General features: G+C 49.3%; 1 protein-coding gene and 1 pseudogene across 1 annotated transcript; both read right to left on the bottom strand.

The window, feature by feature from the left end:
- Positions 1–4: 4 nt before the first annotated feature.
- Positions 5–26,724, bottom strand: LOC136528781 (DEAD-box ATP-dependent RNA helicase 26-like; annotated as a pseudogene).
- On the bottom strand, positions 8,282–9,185 carry LOC136526113 (DEAD-box ATP-dependent RNA helicase 31-like). The gene is made up of 4 exons (XM_066518879.1): positions 9,144–9,185; positions 8,847–9,053; positions 8,506–8,601; positions 8,282–8,419 (listed from the first exon to the last, which is right to left on the bottom strand). The coding sequence occupies exons 1-4, from the start codon at positions 9,183–9,185 to the stop codon at positions 8,282–8,284; spliced, it is 483 nt and encodes a 160-aa protein (XP_066374976.1).

The raw sequence follows: 26,724 nt of genomic DNA, 5'->3' as shown, positions 1-26,724 counted from the left end.
ACACGTCCACATTTAAATTATTGTGGCATTATTTTGTTCCCGTTACAACACATGGGTATGATATAGTCATTAAATAAACGTTTATCCAGCTATATTCAACAACATATACTTAAGACTAATGGCAAAACACGTTCATAGATGCGTGATCTCAGTAACAGAACAAGCGAACGAGAACACTCTTATGAATTCATGCACTTCTGCCAGCATAAAACGTACAATAAGCCTTATTACCAGAAACTAGCTCCAAAACTCTGGTCAGTATGGAGTAGCGTGCTATCAGATGTTAGATCACGTGCAAAAATGGCTTCAAGACATGGAGACATGGCAATAGGTTACTTTGATCTCAGACCTAGAATGTTGTGCAGCCCCATCTTCCTGAGGGCAAGCTTAGGCACTGCAGGAGAGTTATTGAGACCCATACTTCTACTGAACTCATTGGCAAGTGATACAAGTTGGTATTTGTCACGTCCAATGAACTTATTTGAATTGTAGTAACCAAGCCACGCCTGATAAGCGGATTCCTTGTCTTTAACCTCCACATGTGCAAGAGCCTTATCGACCTGCACACGATTACAAAATACACAATGTAGAATCACGTAAGTCAGGCAACTGGGATATTATTGCAAACTTACATACAAAGTTGTCGGTACACTACACATTTATAAACAAAGCAGTCACCAGATATGAAGTTGTCGCTCTGTTCGGCTGATGGTTTCTGCGGCTGATAAGCCGGCTGATGCTGTTTTGTTGTGAGAGAAAAACACTGTACCATAGCTGATAAGCAGTTCAACCATATCGCACCAAGAAGTTGTATTTAAAAGGAAGAGCTATGTTGGTTGGTAATAGAAAAAGAACTGAGAGACCCCTTTCCTGAACTATTTGTGGTCTGTAATGAGCAAAGCTGCTCGGTGGCAGAAATGGCTGCAAGAATTTGGAACTTTTTTTTTAACCTGGACTCCTAAGGTACAGCTGTAGTATCTGAACATACGCACAAACACACACATGCGCGACGCACACACAGTGCGCATGCTAGACCTACAAACTATACACACACCACACGTCCTTTTGGAGATCAACAAAGTCCCACCGGGTTTCACAAGCGAGGGGCACATCGCAGTACCATTGTGGCTTCACGTGTATGTCCAAGACCTGCAAGATTATTTTGGGGAATAAATCCCCTGGTGAGACACCCAGGTCCAATCAGGGTCGAACCTAGGCAGGTAGCGCTCGGTCCTGAAGCCGCTACCACTGAGCTACGCTGCCTGTTCTCAATTGGAACCTGAATACTCAGAAGATGATTGGAGGGAGGGAGGGCAATGAGCAATTGTCTGCTGATGAAGATAAAACCCAGATGGATTTTGAAAAAGAATGGAAATTCCTCTGTTGAATCAATGTTTAATCATCAATGCAGGGATGAAATTGATCTCCCAGATAAGAAAATTTGGAAAGCTAAACGCCCCTTAAACCAAGATCTTCATGTGGATAATTTTTGGAAATGTCATTTTAACCAAAGATAACTTGTTGAAACTGGATAGGGGATGAGAGGTGTGTCTTTTGTTCAGAAAAAGAAATAATGGAACACTTATTTTTGGGTGTTCTTCAGCCAAATACGTTTGGAGTTTGGTTGGCCCAGCAATTCTGATTAACTCTGGCCTTGAGCAGTCTGTTATATAAATAATGGAATAAGGCTTTCACATGGTAGGGCTTGCAGCTATTTGCTGGGGTCTCTAGAAAGCAAGAAATAAAGTTAGCTTTGAGGGGGTAAAGGAATCAAGTCTCCTACAGAGATTGTTTGTTCCACTTGTTCGCTCGTTCTGTACTGGGCAGGTCTACAAATGCAAGAGAACAAGGTGATGCTGGAACAAGGCACAGAGATGTTGAAAGGGGCAGCACTACATTTCCACCAGCAGGAAGCAGATCATGGCCAACAGGCGGCGCTGAGCACTGGAAGGTATTCGGACTTCAAAGATAGCATCCCTTCCGTGAAACCGGTTTCGAAGTCCGGTGGTGTAGATTCTGTAACCTGTACCTTGCGAGAGTTCTAGTCTTCCTACAGTTGATGAAAGTGATTTCAAAGTCTGATGGCGTGGATTCTGTTGTCATAGTTGGAGTGTTTGTGAAAGAAGATAGACGGAATTATATTCTCTACTATTGCTGTAGGCTGTACTTATACAACAGTGAGTGTACATGCAAGGAAAGAATAAAGAAAATCCTGTAATGTCCTCTAATCTAGCCTAATTAATACAGGCCATAAAAGTACATCAAGTATGATCTGCTATTAAGGCCAGTAATAGCTGAGATAGGAATCCAATTAACCCCTAGGATAATGCCATTCTTTATTAGCTAGGATAATGCCATTCTAACAGTTATAACCATGGGTGCTCCGTTGCAAGCTTTTGGACACCAAAACTCCGTAATTACGTTCCTTTTCACAGTAACGAAATTCAAGGATCCCCATTGTGGATCAAAAGAAATAACCGCACATTGCTCACTAAACATTATGAAAATGATAGGCAGCTTACAAAATGTGATTGATGCTTGGTAGTAAGCATATCATTTAAATAAGTAACACATTCAGCCAAGTTTTGGATCTAATTACTACAGTGATGGCATTCAGAACTTCTATTTGCCACCCCAAATCAGATCCAAAACATATATTTGGTGAAGAGTCCGACTAACCTGAAATTGGTCAACTGTTGTGATCATGTCAGAATATGTAGCATATTACATATATATATCCTTCAGGAAGTAAAGTCTCCCCATAAATAGATCACAACTGATGATACTGATAGAGAAAGGCTGTCCTGCTGTCGCTGAACTGCGATGCCAAAAAAGTGGTGTAGGGAACCAAGATCCTTCATGGCAAATTCCTTCTTCAGTGCATCAATCACTCGGTATAGGAGTGGCTGAGAGGAGGCTGTAACAACAATATCATCCACATATAGGAGCAAGTAGACTGTCTCGGTGCCGCGGTGATGGATGAAGAGGGAGGTGTCGGACTTGGCTTCAGTGAAACCCAGAGATAGCAGATAAGAAGCAAACCGGCTGTACCATGCTCGCGGTGCCTGCTTCAAACCGTAGAGGGACTTGTTGAGCCTACAGACGTGTTCGGGAAGATCCGGAATCAGCAAAACCGGTGGGCTGAGAGCAGTACACCGTTTCTGACAAAGTCCCGTGAAGGAAAGCGTTCTTCACATCAAGTTGATGGATCGGCCAGTCCCGAGAGTGAGCCAGAGTGAGGACGGTGCGAACGGTAGCGGGCTTGACGACGGGACTGAAAGTCTCATCGTAATCAACTCCGGGGCGCTGTGTGAACCCACGGAGCACCCAACGAGCCTTGTATCTGTCCAGTGAGCCATCAGCATGAAACTTGTGTTTGAATATCCATTTTCCGGTGACCACATTTGCCTTGGCAGGCCGAGGAACGAGATCCCAAGTGTGGTTGTCCAAGAGAGCAGCGAATTCTTCTTCCATTGCCTGACGCCAGTGCAGAGTAGCAAGAGCATCTCGACAGGACCGTGGCAGTGGGGACAGAGCCTCGGTGTGTAGAGCAAGGCGAGGCTGTTTGTATCCGGACTTCCCGCGGGTTGCCATGCCATGAGAATTGGCGAGTGGCGGGATGGAGAACCGCTCCTGTGGGCAGTGGAGGACCACTCTTGACGTAGCGTGGTGGAGAGGGAATCATGCCGGAGCGTCGAGGAGCCCCAGCGGGGGACGTTGGTGGCGAGCTGGGTGCGGGGGCCCGCCGGGTGTAGACGTGGACGATGGGCGGCTTGCTGAAGGAGTGAGCCGGGGGCGCCTGCACAGGGGGCGCCGTGGGCGCCTGTTCAGCGGGCGCCGGTGGAGGGGGTGCCATGGGCGTGGTGAAGCCAGGGTGGAGGAGACCGGGACGCCGGGGTGCCTGGTCCCGGCGCCGGGGTGGCTGAAGGCACCGGCTGGGAGGGGGATCGCAGAGGTGCAGGCACTGGTAGGGTGGCAGCGACCCTGGAGTTCCTGCAGGGAGAAAAGGAACTGACGGAGGGTCGTCATCAGTTAGAAAATCCAGTTCGTGTGTAGGCAAGGAAGGCCGGCGAAGGGAGAAAGGGAACGTTGTTTCGTCGAAAACAACGTGGCGGGAGATGATGACACGGTTTGTGGCGAGGTCGAGACACCTGTAACCCTTGTGATCGGGAGAGTAGCCAATGAAAACGCATAAAGAAGAGCGCGGGGCAAGTTTGTGAGGAGTGGTAGCGGTGAGATTAGGATAGCAGGTGCACCCGAAAGCTCGAAGGTCATGATAGGAAGGGTGAGTACCATAGAGGGCGAAGAATGGAGTGCTCATGTTCAGCGTTTTGGTGGGGAGGCGGTTTATGAGGTAGGTGGCAGTAGCAAGGGCATCGACCCAGTAAGAGGGGGGCATGGATGCTTGGAAGAGTAGGGTGCGGGTGACATTGTTGGCAGAGCGAAGCATGCGTTCGGCTTTGCCATTTTGCTGCGAGGTGTAGGGACAAGACATGCGAAGAGAAACTCCTTTGGCAAGAAAGAAAGCACGAAACGCAGAGTTGTCAAACTCACGACCGTTGTCACATTGCACGGATTTGATGGTACAACCAAACTGAGTGTGCACAAAGGCGAAGAAATTGGAGAGAACAGAGAAAGTGTCGGACTTTAAGCGAAGAGGAAAAGTCCAAAGAAAATGAGAGCAATCATCGAGAACAACGAGATAATATTTAAATCCAGATACACTGACAATAGGGGATGTCCATAGGTCACAATGTATCAGATCGAAAATTTTAGGTGCTCTAGACAAGGAACTAGTAAAAGGCAAGCGAACATGGCGCCCAAGCTGACAGGCATGGCAGATGGAATCATCTATAGACTTGCTGCAGAAAATGGAAGATGACTGGGCGAGACTTTGAAGGGCAGCCTTGCCGGGGTGGCCGAGACGATGATGCCATGTAGTTGGAGAAGGAGTGGTCACAAGAGCACAAGGGTCAGAGGGCGACGATGGGAGCTGCAAGGTGTCGAGCGGCCCTGAGCTGTTACATCGAAGGAGGGTGTCCCTGATACGGAGATCCTTCATAGAAACACCAAGAGGGTCAAACTCCATAGAAACAAAGTTATCAGTATTGAACTGGCGAATGGAAAGGAGATTTTGAATGATGTCAGGAGCTATAAGGACATTGTTGAGACGGAAAGGGCCAGAAAGAGTGGAGTATCCGGTGCCAATGACCGGTAGAGTGGCGTCATTTCCCACAACAATGGAAGGAAAAGAGGAGGATGGAGATACAGTAACCATACCAGGGTTGGAGGCAATGTGAGATGAAGCACCCGAGTCGATCACCCAGTCTGAGGAGGTTGGTGGCGGGGTGAGGGTGACGGTGCTGAAGGCGTTGGCGAGGGGCTGAGGGTCCCAAGGTGACCAAGCAGGAGGCGTCGAAGGTGGTGCTGGCGTCCAGGCAGGATGAGGCGCCTGGGTGGGCACCTGTTGGTATGTCCCAGAAGCCGAAGGGTAGTAGGTTGGAGGCACGCCGACCACCAGAGCGTGCTACTGCAGCTGCTGCGATGGAGGCGGGCCGGTGCGGAGAGGTGGACCGCGAGGGCCACCGGGAGTAGCCCCGGGCCACATGTGAATGGACCGAAGCCCCCCCCCCAGCGTTCTGTTGAGGACGCTCCCCGGCGTTCTGTTGAGGGCGCTGGGTTGCAGACCCAGAGGCCGGCTGGGATGCAAGTGGCTTGCTGGACGAAGAGACGATGAGAGCCGATGGAGGTGCCATGTTGAGCTCGGCCAGGCGCAGGTCGGCGCGGACATCCACAGGAGGGAAACGGCTTCTGGCGCGTGATGAACTGCGACATGAACGGAAAGCGCTCAGTGAGGCCTCTCAGTATGTTCAGCACCAGAGTACGGTCATGGACGGGCTCGCCAAGATCGGCAAGGGCATCAGCCATGCCCTTCATCTTGCGGCAGTAGTCGTCGATGGAGAGGGCGCCCTGGGAGAGAGTACGGAACTCAGCGTCGAGGAGCATGGCGCGTGACTCGCGATTGTTCAGGAACTGATGTTCAATGCCGAGCCACGCAGCCCGAGCGGAGATGCCATCACGCTCGTGGATGACGTCCAGAAGATCGGAGGAGACGGTGTTGAAGATCCAGGAGACGACCACGCAGTCCATGCGGGACCACGCAGGATCGGTGAAGCGGGAGGCGTCACGGAGGACGTGATCCTTCAACACGAAGCGGTCGAGGATGAGGAGGACGTAGCCGCGCCACTTGGAGTAGTTGGAGGACTGGAGGTCCAGAACGATCGGAATCAAGTTCTTGATGTTCTGGACAGCGGCAGCCTGACTGTGCAGATGAGCGATGGTCGCGGCGTCGGAGGAGGAGTGGTCGCCGCCGTCCTGAGAGCCGTCGTCGTGGAAGGAGTCCGTGCGGAGACGGTCCCGGAGGGCAGCGGCCTGCTGTTCCAGGGCGTCGGCCTGCGCGCGCTCCTCGAGAGCATCAGCGGCGGCACGAACACGATCCTAAGCGGCAGCAGCGGACTTGAGATCAGCCTCCGTCTGAAGCTGCTGGCTGCGGTCGGTGTTGGTGGAGTGCAGGGAGGCGGCCTCCTCCTCCAGCTTCTGGGCGGCGGCGAGAGCTTCATCATGAAGTTTGATCGCGGTAGCCGCGGTGGAGGCGCCGGAGGTTGAAGTGGCCATGGGCGCGTGGCTGGGCAGCTTCAGGCACGCCGGCGGCTTGGAAAGGTCGCGGGCTGCGGCGGCAAGGAAGGGCGCGCGGGGCGGGCGCGACCCGAGGCGGGCTGCGGCGGCAAGGAAGGGCGCGCGGGGCGGGCGCAACCCGAGGCGCGCACGCGGGAGAGAGGAAGGGACGGGCGCGGCACGAGGCGGGCACCGAAAGGAGCGGAAGCAGAGGAAGCAGAGGAACCTTTAGTCTGATACCATGATAGAGAAAGGCCAAGAGGCTTAGATTACTTGATGATGAGTTTACAGGAGTATTACATATATATAGAGAGGCTAAGAGAGACTAAGCTAGAGAGTTAAGAGGGGGGAGAATCCCAGGCAGCATGCCGGGAGTCCCTAGGCAGCACTGGGTAGAAACCCAGGAGGCAGCAGATACACAATGAATGATAGAGGAAATAAATACTCTAACAGATACTAATAGTAAGGACTGAAAATTTTGGGCGACAAATTTTAAGTATCAGGCCTGAAAAGGGCTGGACAGCATTTTGTATATGTTTGTGACCTAACAAAGATGAAGGTCTGAGCTGGATTATCAAAGAGCATTAGGGCCATGACCTATTACCACCCCTAGATATTACTATAGATAGAATGATAGCCTCAACAGCATTGAACATCATGTCTCAGGGAAATGTTGGCTTTTCAGCTTTTGTCAGTAAATTGATTATATGAACATGTATCCATACAACTGTACTACTCAGATTAGCCCACCTGTTTGATCTTTTGAGTGGAGAGTCGTCATAATGATGATACCCAGTCCATGTGACATGACAAATATACACGTTCGCTTAAACTTATCAGTCCGGCTTATCAGCCATGGTACAGTGTTTTCGTCTCACAACAAAACAGCATCAGCCGGCTTATCAGCGGCAAAAACCATCACCCGAACAGAATTGGAAGTGCTAGCTGATTTTTTAAATATGTTAAGGATGCGTGGGTCAAATCAAGCACAGAGTTATAGACAAAAAAAAAACACAATGTTAATGCATCGACAGACATCAAAAGTAATGTCAACTTGAAAGACAGCTTAGAAGTACCTTTTTCTTAGTGTCCAGATCAATTAATGGTTGTGTTGCCTCTGTAATAGGCAAGTCCTTGATGCTCCTCAAGAAATATTCTTCCCATGGTGCCAATAGTAAGACTCCTGCCCCCTCATTGCCTCTACGACCAGTTCTACCAAGTCGGTGAATATATTGCTCTCTGTCAGTTGGCACCCCCAACTGTGACAATCATGATGAGTCAATACTCCGATTTGTAATTAGAAATATGTTAAGGCAAAAAGATAAGCACGCCAATAATAAGTTCAGACTTCCAACTATCTAGCTACGAGCTGCATGGAGATATAATTTCAGAATGGCAAATAGTAAGCGCATTTATTCAGGGATTTTATGATTTCTCATTTGTATCATAAAGAGCAACTAGAAAACCCCATAACTGCAATCATCTGCAAAATAAACATGACCAGAAAATTGTACAAGAGGTTATTTACCTGCACAACTAGAGTGACATTGGGATAATCAACACCCCGGGCGGATACATCAGAGCTAACAAGAACGAGACCTTTTGACTAATTAAATTCTTTCGATATCCTAGTTCTGTAGCTTTGAGGTTTTCTGGAGTGGATCTCACGTGCATTTAACTTCAACTCAGACAGAAGCTCAGCAACAAGGCTTGTTACTTTTACTGTTGTGCAGAACACAATCACCTGCATTTGTTGCCTCAATCATTGTTGATACATAGAAAATGTATACAGAAGACAATTCAAAGATTACAATAGCAATTGAAATTTACCTTGTAGTCAACATTTTCGGAAATATGATCAGTTAGAAGACCATATAGGATGGAGAATTGTTTGTCCAGTGGTGCAATTAAATGCATTTGCTTCACCTGAATACAGTAATCATAAGTACCACCTTTGATTTTGAAAATAAGCAGCAGTCAAAATATATTTGATGATCTAGTAAACACCTGAGAGTGTGTTTCCTCACTTCCTTCTTGAACAGTGTTGACAAATTCAAGATCTCTTTTCATGGCAATATGACATACTTGGCGAACCTAGCATGAAGAGCAGAAACTAATGCTATACTGACCAAGCAAAGCAAAGAATTACAGCAAGTATACCACTGTGATACCTCATCCAGAACTGTCGCAGAAAATAGAAGTGTTTGACGCTGTTTTGGGAGTGCAGCCACTATTTTTTCAATGTCTGATCGGAATCCCATATCTAACAAGCGATCAGCTTCATCAAGAATTAGAACTTTGACACCCAACAACCTTGTAGCAAACCCTGGAGTGTTCTCCATGTGATCCCTAAGCCTTCCAGGAGTAGCTACTAGAATCTGTAATTCAACAATTCAGCTTTTGGGTCAGAACACAGAACAAAAGACAACAGATTTCGCAGGATTATTCAATAAGATAATTTGAATCACCTGGCAAGGGTTAGTATGCATGCGCTTCTGTTCAAGAGCCATTCTAGTGCCGCCTATTACAAGCTGCACTCCAATCGATGGATGGAATTTAAGAAGCTTGTTAGCTTCTGCAGCAGCCTGATCAGCAAGCTCACGTGTAGGGCACACTACAACAACACTGATGGGAGGTCTCTTTAGATTACGATCAACAGGTGGTAATTTGGAAACAACTTCAATTGCTGGTGGCTGAAGGTAAAACAATTGCACATTATATTCAAAGTCAGAGAAAAAAATATTATTCACTGTTCAGAAGGGTACTTACAAAGAAAGCTACAGTTTTCCAGTTCCTGTCTTTGCTTTGGCTAGTACATCCTTCCCTGTAGAGAGAAGACATGCTAATAGGTGAGAACAGACTAGAAAAGATTGAAATCAAGTGGAAATAAACTTCTTTCACAATCATGTGCTTTAATTAAAAATATATATATACATATTCATGCAGTTCAGATTGCCTGACTCACAATAAAATACTACTTTGAAATCACATGAAAACAGTGAGGATATTGTTTTTCTTGAACCATTGGACAAAGAGAACTACATTTTTGTGAAACTCTTCCTCTTCCAATATCTTCAGCCCTGGATACTTGATGCAAAGATAACTATGCATGGGTAACAAAATTTCAGGCTGCTTCAACTTAAAGGCAACATTACTCAACTTCAAGGAACAGCTATGCAATTTTTCTCAACAAAAAATATGTGCACACCTGATTGCATAAACAGACATACAGATAGAACTACAAAGAGAAATTCACTCTCTCTTCTAAGTTCTGTAACACCTCCATCAAACTGGGGTTCAGAACTAAACCTAAGGATTCCATACAATACAAGGTTATGAGTTGAAGCCTTGAAGGCAAAATATTTGGTACAAACCACCCCATTGGTGCAATCGTGAAAACCCCTTGGAACACATACCTAGAAGTGTTAAAAAAATTGAAATAATGCACATACAAGCGTGTCTAGAGATTTACATTGTCACAAAATTGTAGATGCAAACTCAATCTAAAAATTTATATGAAAATAATAAAATTCAAGTGCATGTGCATTAGGAAAAAAAATCCTGTGATTGTCTTCTAGTACATATTCACCTAAAATGTGTCATTTTCATATGAATTTTAAGAAAAAAAAATTGCACTCCAACTTATGCAATAATGTACATCTATAGATGCACTATGGATGTCAGGATGTACATCGTTTCAAAAAAAAATCTTCTAGGTATTTGTTTCAAGGGAGCAGTTGACATGACTAATACGGTCCAAACATGTTCACATCAACTGTGAGATATATTGGCTTTTGCAAAGGGGTGCAAAGAAATTCAATATAAATAATGAATGATTCACTAATAGATGATAAAAATGTAAGCAACATGTTTACCCATGTAGTTCATGAAAGAAATTTTATAGAACACTCGAAAATGAAGGTACAAAGAGCTGAAACGAGAAAAGACAAGAAAGTAGAAATGTGTGGGAAACAATGTCCTTTGCGTGTGCAATGAACCTCAATATATTTGCTGAAACAAAAGTCATATCATGAAGTAAATCCAAAAATGGCAAACATAAAAAAAAAAGAACACTGAAATCAACCTTGAAGTATAATAGGAAGAGTGGCCTCCTGAACAGCAGTCATCCATTCATACCCAGCAGCCTTAACACCTTTCAGTGACAAGGGAGACAGCGGGCATTCATCAAACCTGTCAGGAAATGAAAGAACATCCATCAGGATAGTGTATAGACTATCACTGAAGCATATACCATTTGGTACATATCTGAAATTCTGAATTATTTAAGGAAAAGCAGTTTATCTACACGCATAGCCAGTCATAGCTCATAGGCGTATGCAATGCCAATATATATGTATATAACTTGATCAAAGCACGGTGAGAAGCCAAGTAAGATTCAATGAGCTGTTATCATCTACCGTTTATTACAAGCTTTTTTCTGGAATACGCAGGAGAGCTGCGTATCATTGCATTAAGAAAGGGGATAAAAGGCTTATATAGCCATACAACAGCACACACACCAACTTTACACACTGTCTCTAGGTTACATACGCGCCTGTTAAAACTATAAAAAGTCGACCTCCCTCAACAGGCGCTGCTAAACCCCAGGTCGAGCAGCGACCATTCATCTACCTTTAGCGCCTGCCAACCTCCAGAGAGCGGCTTCTTCTTGTGCAAGGAGAAGCACCCGCTCTATCCTAGGTGAGGCACCATTGAACACAATATCATTTCTCTCCTCCCAAAGCATCCAGGCTCCTAGCATGACCAATGAATTGAATCCTCTCTTGGTTCTTTTGTCAAGAGTGCTACCGGCTTGTTGCCACCAGTCAAAGAACCCAGTGGCAGATGGCTGAGGTGCAATATCCGGGAGTGCAAAGGTGCGAAGTAATTGAAACCAGAATTGCCGAGAGAAGGCACAGGAACAGAGGAGGTGCTGAATGGTTTCATCCTCTTGGTCGCAGAAGGGGCAGTGCTCAGGATGAGGAAGACCTCTTCTAGCAAGTCTATCAGCTGTCCAACATCGATTATGTGCAACTAACCAAAGGAAGAATTTGCACTTCCTGGGACCCCAATTCTTCCAAATTAGAGTGCTCGGCTCAAACTGAACTGCTCCAAGGAACAAAGCCTCATATGCTGTCTTAGTTGAGAATTGACCTGAAATGTCCAATTTCCACTTATGAACATCCTCAACCTTTGGCAGGAGTAATGTTTCCTGAACCAAGTCCCAAATGTCCAAGAATTCTGATAGGACCTCCACTGAGTGGTGCCCCTGGATATCCTGTACCCACTGATTGTCCATTAGTGCTTCCTAAACTGTACGTTTCTTAACCCACCTCTTGGGTACAGTTGCAAATAAATTGGGAGCTAATTGCTGAATAGAGGACCCTTGTAACCACCGATCAGTCCAGAACTTGGTGTTCGCCCCATTGCCGACTTCCGTAGTTACAACAGCATCAAATAGGGCCTGTGCATTCCCATGAACTGTGACCGGGAAGGCTGCCCATGGCTTATCAGGTTCAGTTTTACTCAACCACTAACCAAAGGCCACGCTGGGAGGGTCGAGCTCTGAGAAGATGGTGGTCTCGGCAGCCGCGCCCGGAGAGGAGACCTCTGGGGCGGTGGTTGAGCAAGGCTCGCGGGCAAGGCGACGTCGCCGTGTCAGGAAGAGGCGGCGTTCGGATGCTGCTGGCCCAGGCGGGCCACCTGGCCAAGAAGATGAGGGGAACGACGAGCCTGCTGCCAGCATTCGTGCTCCGGCCGGCTCCGACTATGTTCCTCCCCGGCCCCGTCGTATCATCGATCGTTCAGCTAAGATGGCCAGGGCTGAAGATGAACTTTGCAAGGCGCTCTCGGTTTCGATTGTTGGAGACACTGCGACCCTTTCGGTTGACGTTCTGGTTGATGAGTTAGCTCGCCGCCATGAACTCCCGATTGAGTCGCTGGAGTTTCACAGTCTGAGCCATCAAGACTGCCTGTTGATCCTCCCCGACAAAGTTGCGGCCGTTCGGGTCTACAATGAGGGACGGCCTCTACATTTGCCTCCGTTCACCCTCTACTTCCGCCGTTGGTCTCGGTTCATGAGTGCTACTGCGGTGGTTTTGCCCTCACTCGTCGACATTGAGTTGAGCGGCATACCGGCGCACGCTTGGGAGTTGGAGACAGCAGAACACTTGCTGGACGAGTGGTGCTGGGTGCGCGAGCTCCATCCTGCTACGATCGATCGCAGGGATTATTCGTCCTTCCGTCTCAAGGCTTGGTGTTCCCAGCCGGAGAGTATCCCTGCGGTCATGGACTTGGACATTGTTGAGCCTCCGGTGCAAGTTGAGGAATCCCCCCCGTAAAGCGTGCTTTGAGGTATGAAATCAAGATTGATGCTTCTGTGTCGCCTACGGTTGGTGCGGATGATGATCGTCCTCCCTTGCCCCCGCCGCATCTGGACTCCGATCAGGGGAGGCGTCGACGCCGGCAGCCAGCGGCTGACGCGCCGGCTTCCGCCGCCCTTGGTTCTGGCGCCCGTGGTGATGCTCCACGGGGTTCTGTGCATCAGCGACTGGGCGCTGGTCCGGTAGCAGTCGATCACGGGACGGTTCGCGAGGAACTCATTGATGGGCTGCTCTCCTCAGAACCCGAGGCGCCGCAACCGTCATCAGGTCGTTCGCCTACCTCGTCCACGCCTGGGGATATTGAAGACATGGCGGCTCAGGTTATTAATCCTGGACCAACATTTGAAGATCTGTTCCCACGGGAGCCGGATTTTCCGTTCTGGCGGTCGGAGGTGGGTCTTGTTTCGCCGGTTCGGCTGGACTGCTCCCACACTGATGTCTTCATGAGCAAGGAGGGTGACTTTACGGCCCAATTGCCTGGGAAACGGCCTGTTATCCCTTCACAAGCAGGCCCACTTGCTGTATCGATGGTGGGCCATTCGACTGGAGACAACTACGGTGCGAGCTTCTCTGTTCCCCCACCTCTAGATGAAATCCCAATCCACAGTCCGGCTATGGTGACGATGGGCCCCACACAGGAGTTGGCCATCATCGGTCCTGTGAATGCCGCAATTCAGCACATCGTGATGGACAGTGGGGTGGCTACCCCGGTGAAGACTTACTTCAGAAGGCGCTGTCGTTTGGTTGTTAGTGATGGCATGGTCGCGGCTCCACTTCTAGATCTCTTGGCAAGCGTAGAAGCCTTGGCCGGGCCTGCGGGCGTCGCAGTTCAGGTCGGGACTCCACACCAAACCCCCACTCCTGGTCTTGGTTGTGTTGCAGTCTTGGCTGAAACTCCGCCTGTGGCCGCATGCCTGTCTCCCGTCGGTGAGGATATCCATTTGTCTCTGGCGGCTGATGCATTTGGACCTGGGTGTCAAGTGGCCGAAGACTCAGTAGCAATGCCAACTCTCCCCGGCACACCCAACTCGAACCAACTCACGAGCCAGCGAAGACGCTTCCTGGCGAAGATGACAAAGAAGACGACGAAAATCCTCCCTACTCCAAGAGCCAACAGGCTGCGTTCCCGTGCTTGTGTTCAGCGTGCTCCTCCGAGGCGCAGCCGTCGCATTGCCAGAATGCAGCCAGACTCTAATGGAGGTGGGGCCCATCAAGAACAATGAAGACAGTGATGAGGGCTCTGGACCTTATTGGGGATTCGGCCGGCATTGATCAACAAAGCCTGGAAGAGTATTGCAAGCTTTTCACCGGTTCGGCATCGCTCCCTGATATCCATGTTCAGGCTCTGGCAGCGCTCTTCGGTTGGGTTGCTCCTGTTGATGAGGAACAGGACCTCGCGGCTGAATGCTGATGTTCCTTCGCCCAAGGTCGTTTCTTTATTATGATAAATGAATCCATCCAAGATACTTTGTTGGAATGTGCGTGGATTAAATTCTAAAGCACGCCAGGATACTGTAAGAACCCTGATTGCTTCTTGTCAGGTCGAGATTATATGCTTACAGGAAACGAAAATGTCTGAAATTTCTCGTGGTTGTATTCTTTCTTTGCTCGGTTCTGATTTTCCCTACTGGGTGGAGCTGCCTTCCATTGGTGCAAGTGGGGGAATTCTGGTTGCATGGCGTCACGGGCTAGGCCCTGCCAGTGCCACCCGAGTTGATAGTTTTAGCATCTCACTTCAGTTCTCTCCGGCCAGCTCACAAAACTGGTGGCTTACTTGTGTGTATGGCCCTCAAGGTGATGACAACAAACTTCTGTTTATGCAAGAACTTCGAGATGTGAGAGCTGCCTGTATCGGGCCATGGTTAGTACTTGGTGATTTCAATTTAATAGCAAGAACTGAAGATAAGAACAACAGTCTTGTTAACAGAGCAATGATGGGAAGATTTCGTCGCCTGATCAACGACTTAGAATTAAAAGAGTTGCCTATGCTTGGTCGTAAATTTACATGGTCAAACCACCAGGACGTGCCTACACTCGTCAGACTTGATAGAGTTCTTTGCTCAACACAATGGGAACTATTGTTTCCAAACTGTCTCTTGCAGAGTTGTGCAACTGACGGCTCAGATCACTGCCCCCTTCTTCTTGGGCTGAATGATGTTCAGCCAGGGAAGGCTAGATTCCATTTTGAGGCTTTTTGGACCAAGTTGGAGGGATTTCAGGAGGGTGTGGCAACTGCTTGGGCTTCTGAACCAGTCTCTCATTGTCCTTTTGACACCCTAGCAAGAAAATTCGGAGCAACAGTGAGAAGTTTGCAAAGTTGGAGTCAAAAAAAAGTTGGGCATGTTAACTCACAGTTAGCTCTTGCTAGGGAGGTTCTCCATCAGCTAGAAATAGCGCAAGATAATCGAGCCCTCTCCAGGCTAGAGCTTTGGTTAAAAAACAAACTCAAGCCTCACTGTTTAGCTCTCTCCTCCCTGCAGCGCACCATTGCAAGAAGTAGATCTCGCATCAGTTGGCTCAGTGAGGGCGATGCCAATACAGCTTTGTTTCATGCACATGCTCGCCACCGAAAGAGGAAAAACTTTATTAGTAAACTTATAAGTGATGATGGGGTAGTTCTCACCAAGCACGAAGACAAAGAGCATAATATTTTTGCTTTCTACAGCAACCTTTTGGGAAGGAGCATTGACAGGGATGTGACAGTTAACTTGACAGAACTAGACATGCCAAACCTTGATCTTAGTGAATTGGAAGCTCCTTTTTCTATTGAGGAGGTCTGGAAAACAATCAATTCCCTACCGTCAGACAAGGCCCCTGGCCCTGATGGCTTCACAGAAAAGTTCTATAAGGTTTGCTGGCCGATCATCAAATTAGATATAATGGCTGCTATTTCAGCTGTTTGGAGCAGAAAGTTTGCTAATTTTGAGTTACTCAATTCAGCCTTCATCACCCTGCTGCCAAAGAAAGAGGACGCTATAAGCATCAAGGAGTACAGACCTATCAGCTTGGTGCACTCTTTTGCCAAGCTCATAACAAAAATCCTAGCTAACAGGCTTGCTGCTTCTCTGAATCAGTTGGTCTCCACTAATCAAAGTGCATTCATCAAGGGTCGTTTCATTCTAGACAACTTCATGTTGGTTCACCATACTACAAAATTCTTGCACCAACAGAAACAAGCTCGTATCCTCTTAAAATTGGATATCAATAAGGCGTTTGATTCGGTGTCATGGCCTTTTCTATTAGAAGTTATGAGACGTTTGGGTTTTGGATCAGTTTGGTGTGATATTATCAGCGGCTTGCTTGCCACTTCATCCACTCAAGTGCTATTGAATGGTTCTCTAGGGGAAAGGATACAACACCAGCGTGGTCTAAGGCAAGGGGATCCATTGTCACCGATGCTTTTCATTTTGGTCATGGATGTGCTATACTACTTGGTGAAGAAAGCTGCAGATGAGAATTTGTTGCAGCCACTTGCCAGAAGGGCATTGGAGCATAGGATTTCCTTGTATGCAGATGATGTGGTGTTCTTCTTGAGTCCAACAACCAGTGACATTGAAATAACCTTGGATATCTTGCAACTTTTTGGAAATGCATCCGGCCTTACAACAAACCTTCAGAAAAGTAGTGTTCTCCCTATAAGGTCTAATGTGGATGACAGAGCAGTCCTGCAGGAAACCCTACCTTGTCAGCTTTCCGACTTCCCTTGTAAATACCTAGGGGTCCCCCTTTCTCCTCATAAGCTATCCAAAGAACAGGTTCAGCCCATCATCGAGAAAATTGCAGATCGACTACCAAGCTGGAAAGCTAATTTGCTTACGAAAGCTAGAAGAGTGGTCTTGGTTCAGTTTGTTCTCACCTCAATGTTGATCTACATCATCATGGCACTTGATCTACCCTCATGGGCTTTGAAGGCAATCGATAAGATAAGAAGGGGTTTCCTATGGAAAGGAAGAAGAGATGTTAGGGGGGGCACTGTTTGCTAGCCTGGCCAAAGGTCACTAGATCTCTGAATCTGGGAGGTCTTGGTATTTCTAATCTTCAAAACTTGGGATGGGCTTTAAAACTCCGATGGTTATGGCTGCAGAAAACAGAACCTGATAAAGCCTGGGTTTTTTTCCCCATCCAAGCTCATTCTCAAGTCCAAGCCTTCTTTGCTATGGCTGTTGAGACAGTAGTAGGCAATGGAAAAAATACTCGTTTTTGGACAGATAGATGGTTGCTTGGTCAGAGCTTAGAACAGGCCATGCCACATTTGTTTAGCGCTATAGCAACCAGAGCAAGGAAAAGATCAGTTTACGATGCTATCACGAGGGGGGGGAAATGGGTTTCTGATATAAGAGGTGCTTTAAGTGTGCCTGTTCTGATTGAATACCTTCACCTTTGGGGGCTTTTGTCAAATGTGGTACTGCATCCTGAGGTGGAAGATACACATATCTGAAAACTTTCAGCTTCTGGTATGTATTCTAATAAATCGGCTTATGAGGCCTTGTTCATTGGAGCCACTCATTTTAGTCCTTGGGAGTTGATCTGGAAGAGCTGGGCCCCAGGGAAGTGCAAGTTCTTCATGTGGACAGTAGCTCACAATAGATGTTGGACAGCTGACAGACTAGCACGTCGAGGTCTTGATCACCCAACGCAGTGTCCACTCTGTGATCAGGCTGGTGAAACAATAGACCATCTTCTGATCTCTTGTGTCTTCGCCTGGCAAACATGGTACAACATTCTGCAATCTTTTGGACTGCAAGATGTGGCTCCACAAATGGTTGATTTGATTTTTGTGGACTGGTGGGAGGGTGCTTGCAGCAGGCTTTCTGGTCAAGTGAAGAAGGGGTTCAATTCCATTATTATTTTGGGAGCTTGGTTAATTTGGAAGCATCGAAATCATTGTGTTTTTGATGGTGGAACTCCTAACCTAGCTAGGGTCCTCTCAGCTTTTAAGGAAGAAGCTCAGCAGTGATCAGCAGCAGGGGCTCGAGGAGTTTCTTATCTCCTTGCCCTGGCTCCTACCTCCTAGCTCTTTTTGGGTCCGGTGGTTTTTTTGGTCCTGCCTTATAGTTCTCTAGAGACACAACGTAGTTTGGGTTCTTAGGGTGGGTTGCAGACCCGTAACAGTTTTTTGTTTCTGTGTTTTTGTAACAGTTTTTTGGGGCTCTTTTCCCCCTCCTTTTTTCTTCTTAATATATTGATGCGCAGTTCTCCTGCGCGTTCGAGAAAAAAAAGAGTGGGTCACCTTGCCGAAGTCCATGCCGGTGATATAAAACCTCACCGAGGACCCCATTGAGTAGCACCCTAGTTGATGACGAGCCAAGCAAGCCACTGGTCATATCCCACCATTTACGCCGAAAACCCCTTCTCTAAAGAACCTCCAAAAGAAACGGCCAGGAAACCGAGTCGAAGGCTTTAGAGATGTCCAGCTTCAATAGAATGCATGGCTGCTTTTGTTGATGCAAGAACCTGGCCGTCTGCTGGACAAGTATGAAATTATCATGAATACAACGCCCTTTCACAAAAGCACTTTGATTGGATGACACCAACTCATTGAGTCTTCCTGCCAAGCGGTTTGCCAACAGTTTTGTGACCAACTTAGCAAAACTGTGGATAAGACTAATTGGTCAAAAGTCCTTAACTGAGGAAGCATCATCTTTTTTGGGCAAGAGGGTTAGTAGTGCTGAGTTAAGAAGCTGCATGTTCCTAAAATTCCCACATTGCACCGCTGATATAGCAGCCATTAAATCAGATTTGATAACTGGCCAGCATATCTTGTAGAAACGCCCTGTGTATCCATCCGGGCCTGGGGCCTTATCTGGAGGCAAATGCTTGATGGTGTTCCACACCTCATCCTCCGAAAAAGGCAGTTCCAGGTCGGCCAAATCAATTTGGCTTAAGTTCAGCTCTTCAAGGTTGATAGTCAGATCCCGCTGGCCACTTGTGCCCAACAACTGATCATAGAAATCAAAAATTGCTGTAGCCTTATCCTCATGGCTAGTCAGCACCTGATCATCTACTATTATTTGTGAGATGAAATTTTTGCGCTTCCTATGACGAACATGAGCATGAAACAACGCAGTATTAGCATCCCCATCTTTCAACCAGTTAATCCTTGACCTGACCCGAGCAATTGTTCTCTGCATAGAACTCAAAGCTAGAGAATGTTTTTTCAAAGAGTGCAGCAACCAAAGCTCTCCTTCTGATAGTTGTCTGCTGTCCTGAGCAATTTCAAGTTGATGGATAATTTCTCCGGCAATACCAAGTTGAGCACCAATGTTTCCGATGCATTTCTGACTCCAACTTTGTAAAGCTCTGGTGAGACATTTAAACTTCAGTGACAGAGTCTCCAGAGGACAAGCCCTTGCTTCTACTGAACCCCAGGCCTGACCAACCACTTCATGGAATCCCTCCAGTTTAGGCCAGAGATGCAAAGTGGAATCTGCCCTTTCCAGGCAGCATGTCATTCAGCCCTATAATTAGAGGGCAATGATCTGAGTCCATGGAGGCTGTACTTTGCAACAGACAACTTGGAAATAAATTTTCCCATTCCATGGTAGAGAAAACCCGGTCCAGCCTGGTGAGAGTGGGCGAATTACCGCCACCACTCCATGTGAATTTGCGCCCAATTAGGGGAAGTTCCTTGAGAGCCAAGTCATCCAGGGCCCGACAGAAACGACCCATCATAGCACGGTTGAAATTGGCATTGTTCTTATCTTCCTCCCTATAGATGAGGTTGAAATCCCTGGCTACCATCCATGGGCCATGACAGTGAGTGCAGATCAAGTGGAGTTCTTGTAAGAAATTGATCCTCTCCTCATTTCCTTGTGGCCCATACACACAGGTGAGCCACCATGGTTCGCTGTCAGTGGGTAGAAATTGGACAGAAGCACAATGATTGTCCACCTGAAAATTCCCAGCAGTGCCAAGAGCTTGCTTCCATGCAACAAGCATCCCTCCACTAGCACCCACTGATGGTACGAATACAAAATGACAGAAATCCGGACCTAGAGTAGACAGAACAAACCACTGAGATATGCCTTCCATCTTAGTTTCTTGAAGGCAGACTATGTCAGCTCTAATGGACTGGACCAACATTCGAAAAGAGTCTTGACGAGCTAAGGAATTCAGACCCCGTACGTTCCAAACAAGAATCGTTGAAGGATCCATGTAACCAGTGAGAGACAGGACGACCAGGATGCTGCTCAGGAGGTAAACATCAGCACTCCAGGGCACTTATAGCCCTCGGGAGGTGACCAGCCAAAGAGCGCAGCGAGGGCCTGAACATGAGACGCCGAGAGGGGACCGCTGAAAAGTTTGGCGTAGTCGTCCATTATCTTCTGATTGACATGCTCATGTTCCAACTCAATGCCAAGGGAACGCATGACAGTCTTGCGAGAGCCGGCATCCAAAATACCAGGGAGCTCAACTTCCAACCCCGCTGTCCTCCTGCTTCTACGAGGAACAGAGGTGGGGGAGGAGCCCTCGAACGTCTCTTTGGTACTGCGGGCGGCTAGGGAATTAGGCCCTCTGTGTTCTTGGAGAGCTTGTCAATAAAAGCTTTCTGTGCTATGGTCCCCGGGGAATCAGGGCATGGCCGCCGATAGGAGTAGACGTGGATCTCGGGTATCGTGTCGCCCGATGGCCGCGGAACGGCAGCAGGCTTTCCCTCCAAGTTGGGCCTCAGAGCGCATGGCTCGCCTGGTACAATTGCAGGGCTTGCTGTAGCTTCATAGGATAGGGCAGTTGCTGAACTTGGAAATTGCGCCTCTGGAAACTTGACAGACTCCAGCAGAGGGCTGGCCCTGGCTGCACAAAATTGGGCCTCCTGTTCCTCAACCATGGCATCACATGTTTGGGCCTCCAATCCATCAGCCCCGGGTGGGACCAGTCTGGCCTCCTGGCTTACATCCGCAGCCGCCACATTGACTTCAGGGGACAGATCACGAGACGAGTTTTCCGTTGACCGCTCCTCAGGGCTCATGATGACCTTGGGCTGCCCTTTGGTCTCAGTCGCCGCATCTGCCAGCACAGGAGGGGAGGAGTCCCGTCCGTCATCCCTACCACCGCAGGGAGAGGCTCGAACCTCCTCGGAACCCGCAGTGGCCGCCAGCATAGGAGGCGAGGGGGCTTCCAAGTATATTCCCGCGGCCGTCATAATGTCACCAGGAAGTGAGTCCTGAGACAGATTAACCACCGCCCGCCCCTCGGGGGGGCTCGAAGACCTCGAATCGCCACATGGCCTCAGACACCGCAGCCGCTAGCGCCGGAGGCGAGGAGGTCCGTCCGTCATCCCATCCGCCGCAGGGAGAGGATCGGTCCTCCTCGGAACCCACTGTGGCCACCAGCATAGGAGGCGAGATGGCCCCTCCGTCATCACTGCCACCGCAGGGAGATAAACGGTCCTCCTCAAAAACTGGCGAGGCCACCGGCACGAGAGCTATGCGGGCCGACGCGCCATCAATGCCCCCACCAGAAATCGAGGCGCTTCGTGGGGGAACGGGTGGGCCCAACCTAGCATGCATCGGTCCCCGTGTCACCGCGGCACCCTCCTGCGCCGCTGTCACCGGCGAGTCGCACCGCCATCTGCGACCGCCGCCAGCCAGAGGCGAAGAACAAGGGTGATCCACTAGGGGATGTTGTTCTGCCACGACGATCAAGACGTCAATTGGGTAGACAAGAGAACGCTTCGCTGGGAACTCGTCGCCAGCAACTGGTGGCTCCACGATCTCTAATTCCAGCTTAGAAGGGACATGCTCCAACGAAGAACACCACGCAGTTAGCCGGAATTCATCCCACCGGTACTGAGTATCCGGATGAAGTCCAATGATCCAACAAGAATCGTTGAGTAATTGTTGCGCCGTCTCCAACTCCCAAGCATGGGCCGGGATTCCACGATGCTCCAGCTCAATGGCAATAGGGAGGGTTGCCGCACTAGAGTCGATGAACCTTGACCAACGCATGACGTGCAAGCGGTGGGAAGCGGAGATGATCAGCCACCCTCCGCCATAGACCCTTGTCGCCGACTCAGCATCCGGTAGAGTGAGCAGGAACCTTGTTGGGCCAAACCGACAAATGACGATCCACGCCTCATCAATCCCAAACTGTTGCGAGATTGTAGCAAGAATGGAGCCCGCCGAACTATCCAGACAGTTGCCAAACACTGAGATGACCAAGGCCCGTCCAAGGTCAAATTCCCTCTGTGATATGCTGGCTGAATGATTAATGATCTTCCTAGGCCTTGCCCTAGCGGTCCGGTGATCACCGTCGCTTGAAGAGAAGGAATTCTCCTCTGCTTCCTCACCACACCTATCGTTGGTGTTGACCGGCAAGGCCTGGCCACCATCAGTTGCACCACGACGCCCCCGACTCTGGGCACGCCGTCGACGACCAGAAGTTCTAGGCCCTTCTGAAGCATGTGCGTCCATGGTGGCCGCGAGGGGGGTGCAGCAGCTGGAGCAGCTTGCACTGGCCGCCATGGACGCACATGCTTCAGAAGGGCCTGGAACTTCTGGTCGTCGACGGCGTGCCCAGAGTCAAGGGCGTCGTGGACAGCCGTAGGAGCGATGCATGACACTGCGGCAGGAGAAACAGCGTGGTCCTGAGCGGCACTCTGCCGCGTGGTGGTTAGGAGAGAGGCAGTTGAAGCACCTGCCCCGGATATCACTATGAACCGGTCGACGGGGCGGGCGAGCCTGACGAAGACGAGTCTTGCGAGAACGACGACCTTCTACCGTCCACCAGCCGTCGGCGTCGGGGCGCCGCTCCTGAAGCTGGCAGCCAGCAGACTGGAGGACGACCCGAGGAACCTGGGGAACAGCCTGCGAGGTAGTGACCGAGACACCCTGGGAAACAGCGGCACCAGGGGTCTACGAGGACATTGTCTAGGCTGTTCCACGATGAAGGACCTCCTTGAATGAAACAGAGCCCCCGTCGGAGTCACTCGAGGAAGGTGAAGCATCCAGCCATCGCTAGGCCTTGGAGCGACCTGTAGGGGTAGGATTTCCGGACGCCAAAGGAGAGGGAGAGGCCGGGCTAAGGATTACCGAAGCTGTGAGGGTGGCCGCCGTGCCCGGAGTAGGCAGCGGCAGGCGGCTGGTGGTGGGATGGGAGGCGTCAGGGAGGTGGAGGGGGTGGGGGAGGGGAACCATCCTCGCATTCGTAGAGTTCGTTTATTACAAGCTGCACAGAAATTGAAAAATTGAATAGAGATATTTTAAAAATGGTCTGTTAAAATAAAGTTGTCGTAGCAACATCAACCACACCCCTAGTTGTTAAGGCATCGCTATACCGACGCCATATCGTCGCCATATCGCCGTGGCGTTTTTCTGGCTCTCGCCACGGCGACGCCACGGCTCCGGCGTGTATGGCATCCGCCAAAGTGCCGTGGCGTCCCCGTGGCGCCGATTTGGCGTCCTGTGGCGCCTTTGTGCGCTGTGGCGGGCGCAATAGACGGTGAGGGTGAGGGTGAGGCCGTGGGGGTACCTGTATAGGCCAAGTGGCCGATTGGAGCCCTCCGAGACCGAGCCCGAGACGCAACCGCAAGCAGCCTGCAGCCCTCCGAGCCGCCGCCGCCACCGTCGGCCGCCGGGACGGTCGCCCTCCGCCCGCCCCCGCCTAGAAATCCATCCGCTTCGCCCTCTGTCGGCCTCCCCCGCCCTCGATTGGCCTCCCCCGCCCTCCGAGGCAAGTTGTGGAGGTGGCGGCGACGCCGGTGAGCTCGCCCCCGGGGCGCGTGATGTCGCGGATCCGACAAAGTAGTTGGCAGAGGAGGGAAGGACGCAAGGGCATGGAGGAGGGTGGCTGCCTGCGCGCTCGAGGCCGGTGCTGGGAGCGTGGAGGAGGCGCCCGGTGGTGCGGGAGGCGCAGAGGAGTTGGCCTCTGATGCTCGGTGGTTCTAGGGGCCGCGCCAGCGCGGAGGTGGAGCGAGTGTGTTGCAGCGCGGGCTCGCGACTCTCGTGCGGCGCGGGGAGGGTAAACTCCACGAGGCGAGCGGCTCTTGCAAAGCGCAAAAGAAAGACACCGGGCAAGGACCTAGGGTTTTGTGGAATAGGGAGCATGGGCCTTTAGCAGGCCATGGCAAGCAAGGACTTTGGCCTTTTAGTCTAGTAGCGGGCCTTGTACCGGGCTGTGTCGGGCCTCCGTTGAAGAAGATGAGGAAGAGGGAGAGGAAGAAGAGATCATTTTGGATGATGATGATATAGATGATTTTGGTGAACAACCAATGGATGCTACTGAAGATGGTGGAGAAAACGTGGATGCTTCTAACGATCTCGATGAGTTTACATTGCTATTTTGATTTGCTAATATTGTAGACTATATCTTTTATGCTACATTTGCATTACCATTTGTCAATATAATTTCCTAATATCCTAGACTATAATGTATGTATTCGCCACGCCGATGTGTGTATGGCGTCGCCACGCCGCGCGCCATGGACGCTGTAAAAGGTGTGAAGGTGGTGGTTCGCCGCGCCTGGCCACGCCGCCGTAAAAACTATGACCACACCATCGATCAATCAGGAAAATTTTAGCAACAGTTTGCCAAGTCCTCCAAATTATCTTACAAAGACCAATCATCACAAAACTATGCTAAGAAGTTCAAAGAAACCAAGGGTGTGGGTTCACAATAATAGCCTAAATGCCAAAAGCAATATCATTAAGCAACTTAACCTACAATGTTGGTGAGGAATATAAACAAAGCCCATCTTTAACAGTTTCAATCCCTTACCTACTCTGAATTCAAAATGTGCATTGTTTGTGAATTTCAAATACCAATTCCAGTGCCCCTAGATGCAAACCATAACTGAGATGAAAGTTAAACTAAGACATAGGACTCCTGAATGATCCTCAAAGCCCACTCAGTTTCTCCACAGCCTTAATGTCTTCAGATTCACTGGCTTTTGCTGACTGGAAATACTTAGGTTTCTAATAACACTTCCACATCAAGTGAACCAGAATATGTTACGCTAAGTCAGAAACCCATCAAACAACACTAAGGATAGGAGATGTTGCAGCCAAGTTGGAAGGAGAAGTAGAAGGTTTCAATAATAAAGTACTAGTGATAGCTGCCATGGAATTGATGCAGCCAATGAGTCAAACATCATACAAGTTCGCAAGTAGATTACAGATAATTGAAAGTAATCATGAAGTATACTTGGCAAATTAAAAAATATGAACCACCGTTTTTCTCCTATTTTCATTGATGCATATCAATAATCGAATAGGCATCAAGAAGAGAAGAACAAGCTATCTATCTACCTAAGAGAACCATAAATATTATTCCACATCACTAAGAGTTAAGAGCTACCTCTTCTGGCTCAGATAAGAATCACCACCCCCAGTACTTCGTCTGCCCTGTACACTTTCATGTTTAGCTGGCTCATCTTCGGCTGACATAGATGAGCCAGACTTATTACCTGTTATCTGTCCCACATCCTCCTTAACACCCTCGTCACCAAAAAGATCATCTTCGAACCCTGATGGCTCATCATCCTCATCAACTTCCCCCGCCTCATCATCATCCTCTGACAAGCCGAAGTCAAATTTTTTCACACCCCTTGGCTGGCGGTGACCAAAATCCATATTGCTGCCCCTCCCACCCCGATGTGATCCAACACTCTTCGCCCTTTCGCCTCTCCTGCCACCTTGCTGCCTTACACTAGAACCCTCAAACCCATCAGGACCAGCATCATCATCCTCGTCGTCATCTAAATCACTTGCCCTCCCCCTTCTCCGCGAAAGACCGGACATCCTTCCGTCACGGTCGCGTCTTCCCCTAGAGGATCCTAATCCGATGTCGCCATCATAATCACCCAAATCACTGTAACTCCCTCCCTTCCGCGACAGACCCAAATCCCTCCTGCCCCGGCCTCGGCGAAGCCCAATTGTGTCTTCCCTTCCCCCTCTCCTCCAACCATGATGCTGCTTTCCATCACGATCCCCAAACCCAACCAAATCATCATCACTGTCCTCATCGTCATCTAAATCACTCACCCTTCCTCTTCTATGTGACCATCCAGACAGTTGTCCACTGGCACCGCGTCCTTCCCTTGAAGACCCAAATCCAGTGTCACCATCACCACCATCTCGGTCAAAGTCACTGTACTTCCCTCCCCTTCTTGCCACACCTGAACCCCTCCCACGCGCTGGCTTGGCTGCCCCCTATGAGACCTAAATGCGGCCTCCTCATCGAACCCATTCCCCCTCCCTCCTCTTCTCACTAACCCCGACGACCTCTCACCCTGTCCCCGCCTTCCCCTCGAGGAACCGAAATCATCATCCTGGTCACTACTCATCACCCTCCCCCTCCGCTCGAAGCCGTCGCGCCTATCGCCACTGAACTCACCGCCGGCCATCCTCGACCTCGGGAACGAACCCCTGGAGTCCCACCCACCTCGGCCGCCCCTGGATGCGCCGACCGAGGTCCTGCGGGTGGATGGCGCGTCGCCTTCGTCGCCGCAGCTGAGCCCGAGGTGGAACGAGTCAGTCTTGAGGTCGCTGAGCTCCGCCTCACCCTCCACAAGGCTCTTGGTGCAGCGGCGGAGCCAGGATTTCATACATAAAAATTTTAGATACAAATGTGCAATAGTAATAAACAAAGTACAACATCTGAATTTAGTGGTATAGTACCATTGTCTTTAATAATTAACAAAGATTACAAAACATCAAAGCTACTAAAA

The sequence above is a fragment of the Miscanthus floridulus genome, chromosome 19 (genome assembly GCF_019320115.1).
Source record: "Miscanthus floridulus cultivar M001 chromosome 19, ASM1932011v1, whole genome shotgun sequence".
Taxonomy (NCBI): domain Eukaryota; kingdom Viridiplantae; phylum Streptophyta; class Magnoliopsida; order Poales; family Poaceae; genus Miscanthus; species Miscanthus floridulus.
This window is presented reverse-complemented; position numbering and strand designations above follow the sequence as displayed.

What these genes read in the sequence shown, in the direction of transcription:
- LOC136526113 (XM_066518879.1), bottom strand. Translation starts at nt 9,185, where the DNA reads ATGGCTCTTGAACAGAAGCGCATGCATACTAACCCTTGCCAG. An exon ending in TGCATACTAACCCTTGCCAG is followed by an intron (nt 9,054 to 9,143) that starts GTGATTCAAATT and finishes GTTGAATTACAG; the next exon opens with ATTCTAGTAGCTACTCCTGG. An exon ending in CTGCGACAGTTCTGGATGAG is followed by an intron (nt 8,602 to 8,846) that starts GTATCACAGTGG and finishes TACTGTATTCAG; the next exon opens with GTGAAGCAAATGCATTTAAT.